Source organism: Melanerpes formicivorus, unplaced genomic scaffold, assembly GCF_026170545.1.
Source record: "Melanerpes formicivorus ecotype bairdi unplaced genomic scaffold, bMelFor1.0.p_v2 SCAF_5, whole genome shotgun sequence".
Lineage (NCBI taxonomy): Eukaryota > Metazoa > Chordata > Aves > Piciformes > Picidae > Melanerpes > Melanerpes formicivorus.
Window position 1 is genome coordinate 12,481,857 of NW_027142357.1, and position 13,178 is coordinate 12,495,034.

General features: G+C 44.8%; 1 protein-coding gene across 1 annotated transcript in view; it reads right to left on the reverse strand.

Moving 5' to 3' along the window:
* Positions 1–5,283: 5,283 nt before the first annotated feature.
* NDUFA10 (NADH:ubiquinone oxidoreductase subunit A10) overlaps positions 5,284–13,178 on the reverse strand; it is a 43,729-nt gene continuing 35,834 nt past the window's right edge. Inside the window, exon 10 of the mRNA XM_068138160.1 lies at positions 5,284–5,729. Within this exon, the coding sequence (XP_067994261.1) occupies positions 5,661–5,729 (69 nt within the window). The 3' untranslated portion in view covers positions 5,284–5,660. The remainder of the gene's footprint in view (positions 5,730–13,178) is intronic.

Here is a 13,178-nt window from a genome sequence, read left to right on the forward strand (position 1 = left end):
CATTTTGTTTCCACCCTGTCTTCCTGAGGAGTAACTTGGGCCACCTCAGGCAAACCCCAGAAGATGGCACAAACTATGACAAGATGTCAAGATGCCTTCCTCTCCCCCAGTTGCTAGCAATGATCCCAGCAGCATGCAGTCTATTGGAACGGAAGATCAAGACCATGTCTAGGTATCAGCATTAATCCTCAAAAGGAAAACAGTTGAGTGCCTGCAGCTTTAAGTGTTGCAAGCAGGATTTTGTTCTGGGAGTAGGAAACAGATTCTGCAGCAGCCAGGGCTGTCAGGAAGGCAAAGCCAGGACAGTCAAGAGTCCACACACCTGTCTCAGCCACTGAGGATGTCAGGAGGCTGATTTTTAGCTGCACCCAAAGACAAAAGTAGCAAAGGATTTTGTCAAGTCCCCTTGTTTCTCTCCTTTCCCCCTACAGGCAGAAAGCATAACCTGAATGCAGCAAATGGAGTCTCTATCACAATGGGAAATCCCACCTTGCTCAGCAGCGAGCCTCACCAGTCTCTGAACACCCTCAGCACCTTTTATGGGTTGATAAAAATGCACCTCGACCCCCAAAACAGCCGAAGATGACTTCAGGCGCCAGTAAATGGGCACAGTCTGGGCACCAACTCAGGCCATGACAGGGCTGGGGAGGCAATGCCTGCTTTACCTTAGCACTGTTTTGTTCAAACTTTTGCACTCATCAACACCTTTTACACACCAGAAACTCTGCTGTGAACTTTACATGTAAGGATTTGATTACCAACAAGAAGTGCTTCCACACAAAGTAGCAAACTGTTTGGATCAGCCTTCTTGTAAGCAAGAGCAACCAGAAAAGGCCAAACCTGTGTATCAGTGACTTGCTAAGTCATGCGTACATCCCCTTCCTTGAAGTGCAGAGTGGCATCACTGCACCATTCTTGCAGCACAACCCTGTCCCCACCAAAAGCTGGTCTTCCGCTTTCTGCCAGAGCCCTACAAGCACTGAAAGGAGGACACCTGCAGCAGCAAAACTTGGAACCAGGAGAAACCAAAACTCTTACTCTGCCACAACTTCTAGCCTACAGTTGGGAGCAGCATGTTCTCATTTGACACACCTGTGACCCCACACCCAGCCAGATATACCAGTGATCCTTCCTTGGCCACGTGCTCACGTTTCTCCACCTCACACCTGCGTGCAGAGACGCTGCTGAGGGCTGAGAACACTCTCCTGTAGGAACAGGAGCTCAACCAACAAATGCAGCCTCTCCCCCCCATGCAGCACCACTGTCTGCGATTGTGTCTCCAGGCCATGCTCTGTTAACTGCTAATCCAAGAGCAAGTGGAGGAATGAGGTGTGGTGTCTGCCTCTCCTGGAGGGAAGCACGGCTGCTGCTGTGGATTTCAATGCCCAGCTATCTTTGAAGATGAAGTTCTCAGGCAGGCAAGATCTAGGCATCATTTGTACCTGGAGTTTTATTCTGGGAGGGTGGAGAACACCAGCAGGAATCAAATAGTAAGGAGTGCTCCCATCAGATAGAAGCAGCTAGGCTGGGCTCCAGCACCTGCAGAGGAATTACACACCACCAGCAGGCAACCTGCCTTCTTTTTTTTCTAATCTCACTGTGAATATGTATTTGGCAAAGGAAGACTTAGACCTGGGAACTGGAGTAGAACCTGCAAGTCTCATGGCATCCTGCCACCTGCGATGCTCACAGGATGACGTTCTCTGAGCAGCAGCTATGTCAAGAATGTTGTTCTCTTATCAGAGTTAAAAGGGTTAGAGCATTTAAGTGCTTCTGAGTGACTGCAAGGGCAAATAATTTCCCTTTCTCTGGAAAGCCCTCCAGCATGAACTCCCTTCTCTAGCATGATAGATTAGCTCCAACCTATGACATCAAAAGTGGAGCAAAGCAGTCTCCTGGCTGGCCAGGGCTTTGGTCATCACTGCAGCAAGACTGAGCCATGGCACCTTCTCAGCAGTGCAGCAGGAAGGAGAAGCTGGGACCACAGAGTTGCACCTTTCTGCCAGGGAAGTGTTGGCTCTGCCACCCTGCAGCCCTGAGAAAAGCATCACAGAACACAGTCTGAAGGCCTATCCCACCTTTCAACCAATGTTTTATAAAGCACTCAGTTCACACGTAAGTTAAGCAGGGCTATGGGAAGCAACACTGTCAGGTCAGCTCCCTTTGTGACAAACAGACGAGAGCTGCCTGGGTCACTCACTTCTAAGAAGCTCACTCAGTATCACACACAAGTCAAGAGAAGGCCAGGAATATCAGTCATTTTCACTGATCTTTGGGCATTCTTTTCCTCCAAGACCTCCCCAAATGCAGATAGCTTCTGAGGTTCTCCACAAATGCTCAGCTTGTATTAACCCTGAGAGCAGCCTGTCAGGTTATGGTGTGCCATCCCACCTCCTCTCTGCTCCAGTTGCTTCCATCAACTTTTGCACAAATGATTCATTTTGCCCAGTCTTTTGTAAACACCATTCAAAGCCAGCTGGAATTTGCTGTACACCTAAATTACACTTGCTCAGCAAGCTCTTCCACAGAAGGGATTTATTCCAATCTTTGCCTGTGGTAGGGCCACAGCAATACACATCATTTTTCCTCCCTGCAGCAGCAGAGGCTCTTGCCTTTCACAGAACTGAAGCAGCATGGTTAATGTCCAAACCTCACTGCCATTAAAATATTAAATGCTCCCCAGTTCAAGAGAAACAAGGAACTACTGGAAAGAGTCCAGCCAAAAGCTACAAAGACAAGGGGACTGGAGCATCTCTCAGTGAGGAAAGGCCGAGAGACCTGAGGCTGCTTATCCTGGAGAAGAGGAGATCTTAGCAATGCGTCTCAGTATCCAAAGGATGGGTGTCAAGAGGATTGAGACCAACTCACTTCAGTGGAGTCCAGCAACAGGACAATGGCCAATAGGCACAAACTGGAACACAAGAGACTCCATCTGAACATGAGGAGAAACTTACTTTGAGGATGACTGAGCACTGGAACAGGCTGCCCAGAGAGGTTGTGGAGTCTCTGTCTCTAAAGAGACTCAAAACCTGCCTGGATGTGATCCTGTGTAACCTCCTCTGGGTGCCCCTGCTTTAGCAGGAAGGTTGGACTAGATGATCTCTGGAGGTCCCTCCCAGTCCCCACCATTCTGCAGAGACCTTGAGCAGGTGTTGGCATGAAATCATAGATTCCCGAGACAAAGAGGCAATCCACACAACCTCATCTGAAGGTGCACCTTGTCAAGCCTTTATTTGGATGACAGGACCCATTCCCACCAACCTCCTCTTTCCTTTCCCTCATCCTGTGCAACCAAGGAGTGCACCCAAGGGGAAGTCAGTCACTGGACTACTGCACTGGCCAAAGGCAGCTATTGGGAAAGCTGGTGGTTCTGCCCATAAAACATGGCAAATGTGCTTAAGCAAAACACCACCATCCCCTTTGTAAAGCAGGCAGGATCAAGTGCAACACATCATGACAGGCCAGAAGCAAATTTCCCCATACATTAACATAGGCAATGGGAACTCAGGATAAGAGGACATACTGCAGATGACATCACATGAGCACCTACACAGAAGCATGGAGAGGACCTGAGTCATTCTATCTTTCCCAATCTAACAAAGAACAGGAGATAAATTGATCCAACAGGTGTAAAACAGTCTCTGAAAGCCACAAACTTTACAGCTGGTTTGCTAAGAGAAATTTTTTGAGGTGTTGGGAGTGGGAAGAAGTGAAGAGAAAAAACACATTTAAAGCTCCTTCCTACAGCAAAGGGAAAGAAAGTTATTTCCTTCACAGATTTAGTTTATAAACAGTTTTACTTTTAAAGCAGAGTTAAAATCAGGACAAAAAAAGTATGCTCAACACATTTTGTCATACCACACTGCTTGCCATACAAGCCAACACTGCTTTTCCTGACTGGAATTAAACTCCTTTACATCCAAAGCTCAGCTCAGCTCTGTATGCTCCTGGAGCAGGCAGGGAACAGCTCTCAGCAATGCTCTGCACCCCACTGTGCCCTACTATGGCACAGCTGAACACAACAGCTTTATCAGCACTACAGACAACACGAGGCCTTCCTAGGAGATCCAACATCAGGTTGCATGCAGAGTGCCAAGTGAATTACAGCATCTGGAGAACGCAGCAACACCAAGATGAAGAACACCTGTAAAAACAGATCTGGACTACCCCAAAGGGAACCAAAAGCCACAGCAGAAGTTCTTTTCATCTCCATAAGCATTACTGACTGCTGTGAGATGGCACTCTGGACAGGTAAAGAGCAGGTAATCGCTCAGGATCTCATCGTCCACAGGTATGAGAGTATCAAGATACACCTTCCTAAGGAAGGAGATGTGGCACAAGGAGCTGCAGGGCACAGCTGAGCTGCAACATGCATAGGTCCGGTGCCTCAGTGACCATCCTCTAGAAGAGGAAAACGCACCAAGACCTTGCAGCAGCTCAACAAAACACAGTCCCACAGGACTGACATCAGATCTGCCGCATTTTCACACAGGTGCACCCCACCACTGCCACCAGCCATGTTAGCAGAGTGGCACAGTGGTACCAAGGCAGACTCAGTCCTCTTGTGACCACAGCTGGAACTATATAAAGCCATAAAACATGAAAACAGAGCAGAGAACAGTGGGAACAGCCACATTTCTATACCACTGCTCATTTCTTTCTTTATCTAAGCAGGCCCCCAAGGAGCATTTCCATACCAGTTTTGATACGGGCAGGGGCTTGGGCAAGACTTGGCTGCTTAATTCAAAGGCAATGCTCTGAACGCTGGAATGCCTGGCAGCACTTCTGCTCAGTGATTGAAGTACTTAGCCCCTTACTGGAAATGCAGAATTACCACAGACTAAATCTGAACAGCATTGCTTGAACCAGTGCCAAGGTGCCTCATTTCTGTGACTAACTAATACCAAATGAATCATTTCTTTAAAAAGAACTCCAACTTGGGACTTTCAGGGACTTGCAAAAATAATAAGTATGCTTGTCTTTCATACCCAACAAACATTTTGATCTGTAACACCCAAAGCCAAAGGAAGAAGCTATGAGTACAACTGCTGGCAATTATTTTGAATATTTCTTTATACTTCTAAGCACAGATGGTTTTGCTGTTTAAATTGAGATCAACACTTATTTCCTTCTCTCAATCAACTATTTTATGCCTGCCTGCTTTGATGCTGATGTTCAGCAAGAGGCTTTCAGAAAAACGATGCAAACACCATTTTTTTTCCCCCCAGAATGTGCACTCTTCTAATGAAACTAATAAAACACCATGCATGACAGAGCAAGAAATTAACTCAGTGAGAGCCAAGAGGATACAGGTTTAATTTCTCTTGATTCAGTAAAACAACAATAATCCTGTACAATAATATGCCACAGTCTTAATGAAGACAAAGTTCAGCACTGATCTTAAGTCTGCCCCTAGAACACTTTGCTATCACACACTGACTATATTCAACATCCCAAGACAAAGTATCCTGAATTCATCAGGGAAGAACAAACCAGAATAAAGTGATTTCCTTTCTAGGAGTCTATTCTTTTATGCAGTAGCTAAAAGATGATTTAATCAGCATTTTCTTCAGAGTACACAACTGGCGTGGAGCAGGCACACTGAACTCTTCATTCAAGTTCTGTGGTCCATCATGGTTTGGGCTCTGAAGGGAACAGATTCATTTCAGCCAGATCCACTTGTCACCAACTTCAGAGTTGTAGCCTGGCCTAAAATTGCGACCAGGAAGCTAGAGAAAGCAGAAAGTTCAGTCAGAAACATTTATCTTTTCACTCTCTACAGAAACATTTAGATTCTTTATGAAGTGCATTGTGGTATCTGCAGAAGTGCAGTGTGTTTTTACAACCTAATGATTAAAACTTAGAGAAAAATCAATCCCTTTGAAAACACTGAGCTGTGCTGCTGTGAAGGAGGGACCCAAAAAAACCAATATGCTATAACATATATATATATATAAAACTAGGCCAATAATCTCAACAGCACAACAGCATACTCCACCTGGATTCACCCAAATTTTCTCTTCACCCTTATTCTCAGTTTTAGTAAGGGATGACCCCTCTAACTGCAGCTTGCAGTAGGGGATCTGAATCAGTCAGTAGAATCTTATGCCAAAATAGGCACACATTATTAAATACAATGAATATTTAATGCATGAAATACTGAGTTAATTACCACATTAAAACATTCAAATGAAACTGCATATTTAGCCTTCAACAGCTAAACTTAACTTCATTAAAGCAGAAGTAATATCTGCTTGTCTTCAGAAACCAAGCCAGGAGCCATTGACTCATTTGAAAACAAAGAAGTTTCTTAAACCCCCCAACCCAAATTTCACCAGTACACTGGGAGCTACGCAACAGCTTTCACTTGCTGCCTCTGAACCTCACTGGTCTTTCAGGCTGCATCTCTTCTGCATAGACCCTGATTGCTGCTGGGAGCAGCCTCCACCCAGGCAACTCTAGACACAGGTTAGCATGACCAACCTTCCTGTACCTGTGGTCCCCAAACCAGGGCTCAAGGAACCATGGTGCTGCTGCATGAAGACACTCCTCCATGCAGTCTGTTACACCACTGTATGCAAGAGGGCAGAGTACTACTACAGAGCAGAGCAGGAAGCCTTCACTTCTGGCAGAAGAGCTTGGGCTGGCTGTACAGACCACAAGAGGATTGTGCAAATAGTAGTTTGAGCCTAGTGAACCAAGATATACATTGCAGAGGGAAAGGCTGGACAGGGAGACATCAGATGTACCAGGGAAACAGAAGGGTCTGCACTCTCACCAGGGAAAGCAAATTATCACTGGGGTGAGAAAAAATGGAAGAGAATAGCAGTAGCCTAAGCAGAGTCCTGGCAATTGGAAGTTGAAGTAGTTGTGCCTAGATCAAGAGACAAGGATGTGTTGCCTCCAAGTCCATGAACTGAAGTACACAGTCCTCTTCCTGGCAGTTCATCTAGCCAGCAAAACAGATGTCTCACAACCCAAACCTTTCAACAAGTGCTCAGGAGGAAGAGGACACACAGACCTGTGCACACTATGCATTGGGGTGGAAAGCAAAGCCTGTCCCTCTCGGCCAGATTCCAAAAATCACTCAGGCAGCATTACAGACAAAACCCCGGTGGCCAACCCATTCTACCTTCGGCTTTAAAGATTTGGGAAAAGAGGCTGTTTAAGTAGAAGCTGCTTTAAGGGATTACAGATGCAACAGAGGACCACAAGACAGCCTGCCAGTACAGTTCAAGTAGTAAATGATCCTTACAGGGAGTACATGCTTTCTGCACAGGCAAGGACAGTTCTCCTCCAGGCCAAGCAGGATACATCAGGTCAGTAGAAGCATGCTTATGTGATACTCACCACAAGTGTGCCAACAAAGCTGTCATCAAAATCATCTCCAAACTACTAACTTTGCAAATGCAACACAAATTTTTAGCACAGTTCCAGCCTGAATAAACATAAACCAGGCTCTGCACTTGCTAGATAACTAAGCCATGGAACAAAACCTACCAGTGCGTACAGTAGCTGCTTTAAAGGTTCAAAGTCAAGTGTAGAGTCCGGCACCTAGGCAGGAATAATCCTATGCACCAGTACAGCATAGGGGTTGATCTGCTTGTGGTGGGTGTCCCAGCACTGTCTCTTTTCTTAAAGGCACAGCCTCAAATGGTCACACTGCTGGAAAGCAGCTCTACAGAAAAAGACCCAGGAATCCTGGTGGATGACAAGTTCACCATGAGCCAGCAATGTGCCCTTGTGGCCAAGAAGGACAATGGCCTCTTGGGGTGCATTAAGAAGAGCATGTCCAGCAGGTCAAAGTAAGTTCTCCTCTCCCTCTGCTATGCCATAGTGAGGCCACATCTGGAGTACACTGTCCAGTTCTCAGCTCCCCAACTCAAGACAGACAAGGAACTACTGGAGATAGTCCAGCAGAAAGCCACTAAGATTGGGTTGGAATAGCTTCCCCAAAAAAGGCTGAAAGACCTGGGACTGTTTAGCCTGGAGAAGACGGAGAGGGCACATTAGTAATGCTTATCAATATCTAAAGGCCCAGGAACAGGACAAGGGGCAATAGGCACAAACTGGAACACAGGAGGTTCTATCTGAACACAAGGAAAGACTTTGAGGATTTCAAGGTACTGGAACACGCTGCCCAGAGAGGATGTGGTATCTCCTTCTCTGGGGAGATTCAAAACCTGCCTGGACACAATCCTGTGCAATCTGCTCTGGGTGAACCTTCTTTAGCAAGGGTGTTGGACTAAATCCCCAGAAGTGCTGTTCAACACCTACCATGTTGTAATTCTGTAATATTTTGGCAATTACTCTAAACTGACTGATCCTGTGAAAGAAACAGATGGCAGATACATCTCAGCCTCTAAGTCTCTGGTGTTAAAGCATTCCTCTTTAGAAAGTACTGACTACAACTCAGAATGCCAGAGATAGTTAGGACCTAGTTCTAAAAGCAGAGTCTACCTCCAGAACCTCTCTTCCTAACCCCAGGAATGAAAGAGACAGAATCCAACTTCCATCTTTGAAATACAACACTGGAATCAAGAAGTAAACCCGAAACAACAAATGAGTTGTGACAGTCTGAAGCAAGCAAAGGCACTAGAATAAAACTCTTCCTTTAAAAGCAATTTGTCTGCTGCCAGCCTTTACAAATAACTAAGCAGAGATCATCTGCTCATCTCCACACAAACTCCAGTTTCACACAGGACCCCCTGAATTATCCTGATGACTTCTCCTTTCAAAAAAACTCTTAAGAGTATCCTGTTTGAGACAGCTGCCCTTGCAGAGAGAAGAAAGACCCAGTCTTGATGAAATCTATACTCAGGCCACAAAACCAGCTATTGAATCCAGGATGAAGTCTGTATTTGGAGGAGGGAGGAGGTATTTGTTTGGTTTCTTTTATTTGAAGGTCAGAAAATAAGACATCTCTTTAAAATACCAAACTAACAGAAGACTTTACCTCCTTTGTGAGACAATCCCCACCCTGCCTTGTCACAAGCCACTTGTGATCAGTTTTTTGGAAGGTTTTTCATCTAAGGTTGTCTTTAGTGTCTTGTCTAAATATCAGACAAAACTATGTTAAGAGTTACTCCTGCTGAGCAAAGAGGAGATGTGAGATGAAAATAAATGATTACTACCTCTGCCCCACAAATTTACAGTGGTGAGCAAGGGACATCAGACCTGCTGTGACCAGCCTGTATCTATTAACTCTAGCATAAAAACAGCTCTCCCTGGTCCTCTCCAGGCAGCATATAATTAGCCCTTTGATACTTCCAGAGATTCCCAGATAACTGGATTATTAAAGCAACAGGAACTCTCTGGGAAAATGCAGGCATTTACAGTTTCATTTCTGGCTAAATCTGCCCTGTAAGAGATAGAATATCAATCCCAACAGAATTCAAATTCATTGCCCAAAACAAATTCCCCATGTGCCTTTGGTTAAAGACATGCAATACATCAAAGCAAATTTTATAATAAGTACTCATCCATACTCCATCATTCACAGTGGGCCTTGGCAAGAGCAGTTGAGCTTTGGGATATGTTACAGCCAAGCTTTCAAAAGAGCCAAAAAACCAAGGGGAGGGAAGAGGGAAGAAGACAAAGGCAGAGTAAACAAACCCTGTATCACCTAGCAATGATACAGAATGATGTGAATGTGAATTTATGTTCTGCACGCTATCTCCACCAGGTATATGTAACAAAGATGACTTCCTGAGAACAGGCTCTTCAAAGCTCCCATTTCACAGCTGTGACCACAGCAATAAAGCTGCACAACTAGGAATGAGGTAGGTCTGTCCCAGAGGGGAAGATGATGGTGATCTTTTAGCATTTATTGAGCATTTGGAAAAATACTGGAACAGGAAATGTTCCTCTTCATGCAGTCTTCTGCTGCCCCTCCAGCTCCCTTCATGCCCACCTCCTGCCAGAACAAGCATTTGCTCAATGTCATGAGGAGCCTGGATTATAATAGTCAAATAAAAAGTATTAGAGTAATGTTGCACAGCATGGCTGAATAGACTGAATAGCATGATGCCAACAGTTAATTTCTCTGCTGCAGCTTTGCTGGATCATTCCACAAGCTCAAAGCTCTGCAGTTTGGTTGGATCATTCCACAAGCTCAATCAACACTCCTGCACAGCAAGAAGTTACTCAGTCCTCCTGGCTGGGTTAGATTTCTGTGACTCTGCAAGCTCAGTCAGCCAACCACATAACAGACCACTGCAAAGAGCAGTGGGAGCACGAGGGAAGATCTGGGGATACAGGGCAAGTAGTGCAATAATATCCCTTTGGTGAGAAGTTGACGAGTTGGTGCCCCAAACGGCACCCCACTTAAGCTCCCAGCCTGTTCTGCCCACAGCTGCTTAGCTAGCACAGGGGCAGGGATGGGAACAAGCAGCCAGCCCTGAGGCTGCTGGTACTGCAGCCAGATGAGGTGAACCGTCCAGCCTAGAAAACAGATGATGAAAGAGATAGGACAAAGCTCTACAGAACTTGCCAGTAGCTGAAGGAACAGAGGGACTGAATATTCAATGCCTTTTCCAGTACACAATACAGGTGCCATTAAATGAAAACAATGGCTTGAAGGACTCCTTGCTGAAGGATACTGCTGACATTTTGATGGCCTTGATGGGAATCCAGGCAAGTACTTGAAAGTGGCATTTTTTCACAAGATCAATACTATCAACTTTTCTGGTCAGAAGTATTGCAAGAGGCTGCAACATTCGTAGCAACACTCAACACATGGAACCTCCAAACTGCACTTCAGTGAGACCAAACAGAATGTGCGACTTAATGGTCACATTAAAAAATAATAGTAGTACAACCTATTACATATGATAAATTATTAACAACACATTTCCACAGGAAAGTGGCATATTGGGTCAAACAAATCCCTTCAAACCCTCTTAGGTCCTTCACTGACATCAGCTCAAAGAGACCTAAAGATCCACCAACGGTGGCAGATGACAACATTAACCACTCCAAAGCTGAACCATCTTTCCCAGGAAAAGCCATGTTATCACTGCAGCCATCTAGAGACATGCTTTGCAATACAAGAATTAAGTCTCTACCCTTAAAAGCTTACACTCGAAGCAGCACTGGACAAGCAAACAGGAAAATAGATCTCACTAGACAATCCAAACAGCTCTCTCGCATCCCTGAGGCAGGAGATAAGCGTGAGCCCCTGCCAGGTCACTGCCAAGTCAACTAACAGATTTTTCCACTCCATGGAAACAGAAGACTAAGAATCAAGTCTCGGTCTGCTGCATTATACTGTGCAGAACTTAAAGCTGGCAGCAAGGATTACTTCAAGAAGTACAAGATAAAATCCACCACACAGAGCATGGAACTAATGAAATGAGCTGTAACCAAAGGCAGAGCCACCTCAAAGGAATGAAACTGCTCAACTTTAAAAGAGCATCAGTAAAAAGATGAAAACAAGATCATCTCATCAGTTAAATTAAGAACTCTGCTACAGAAGTGTCTGTCAAAACTATAAACATGATGAAAAGCCATATAAAGTGATACAGTCTGCAGAGCAGCAACAAACAGCTTCAGCCAGCTGTTTGCTATGCCCTGCGACTGCATTTCATAGCTCTTCAAAATCATTTCAAACCAGACATGTACAGGTAGAGCTCTGGAGAGTTTTAACAATCTGGAATGGTCTGCATCCATCAGTTCAGAGCCCGTCTTGTTTTCCAACATTTCAGGAGCAAAAAGAATTATTGTTTTGCCTTCTATTCCTGTGCTGCTTTCTACTAATGGCTGAGCTTCGCAGCTAGAAGAGATCTATAAATAGCATGTTTTGAGCAGCGCTGATCAAAGAGCACTCAACAACAGAGTCATTACTCTGCAAGCATGGGCTCATTCATCAATATCCAAACCTTGTCATTTAGTAGCTGTTTATAACAAGCATAATAATAGCACCTTCCATCACTACTGTTAGCAAGGCCTAATACTTTTTTTTTTCCCACCCCTATTAAAAATCCTCACTTCTGGAAGTGTACTGTCAGTGTTGTTGGCATGCAGCTACAATCTCAGAGAATACAGGAAGATGCAGTTTCATATACTGGGTGTTTGCTGAAGGTTTTGAGTTTTCTGTTCCAGAGCAATCAAAACACAAAACAAAAAAAAGGTAGAGGAGTGTAATATGCAGCAGGTCCAGACAAGGGCCATGAAAATTATCAGGGGGCTGGAGCAGCTCTGCTATGAGGACAGGCTGAGGGAGTTGGCATTGTTCAGACTGGAGAAGAGGAGGCTCTGGGGAGACCTAATAGCAGCCCTCCAGTACCTGAAGGGAGCCTGCAAGAAGGATGGGGAGAGACTATTTACAACAGCAATGGCTTCAAAGCAGAAAAGAGCAAATTTGGATTGAATGTTAGTAACAAGTTCTTTACCACAAAGGCGGTGGGACACTGAAACAGGTTGCCCAAGGAGGTGGTTGGGGCCCCATCCCTGGAGATATTCAAAGTGAGACTCGACAGGGCTCTGGACAGCCTGGTCTAGTTGAGGATGCCCCTGCTTACAGCAGCAGGGGTTGGACTAGATGACCTTCAAAGGTCCCTTTCAGCCCAGACTATTCTATGATACCCCCAAAACATATATTTGTGGTGCACACAGCTTTGTTTCCAAAGGACTATCATAAACAGATCCTTGATTGCAGTTTGATTCCTGATGTTCTTTACTCAGAATTCTTAATGCTGTTAACGTTCATTACAGCCCAAGTAAGAGGTACTCAAGAGCTTTATTGAACTGAGGTTTTTGTTTGCTGGAATTGTTCAATGAATGTGGTCTTGCCACTCATTATAATATGAGAGGCAAGAAAGCAGAAATCTTTTGTAAAGAGAACTGTCCATAAGAAGGAGGAATGTGATTGGTAGAAATTAATTTGTAAGTCACAGTTTGAATGACTATGAACACCACCAAGCAATGTGTATCTCCAGCCTGGCTTTCACAGAACAGTAAAGAATAAGCAACAGGGTATGCCTCAAATATTTTGTTGAAGCTTTTTCCCCTTCAGCACCTACCTGCCCTAGTGACTGTTCTCCACAGTGGCAGAATAACTATCTGCTTTTATTTTTCCTCAGAAAATTTGCTAGAAATGCCAATTATCCACTACAGAGTGCAAACCTACCACAGAAAAAGAGCCAAGTAACTCCATCCAAGCCTGTAAAGTGTTATAC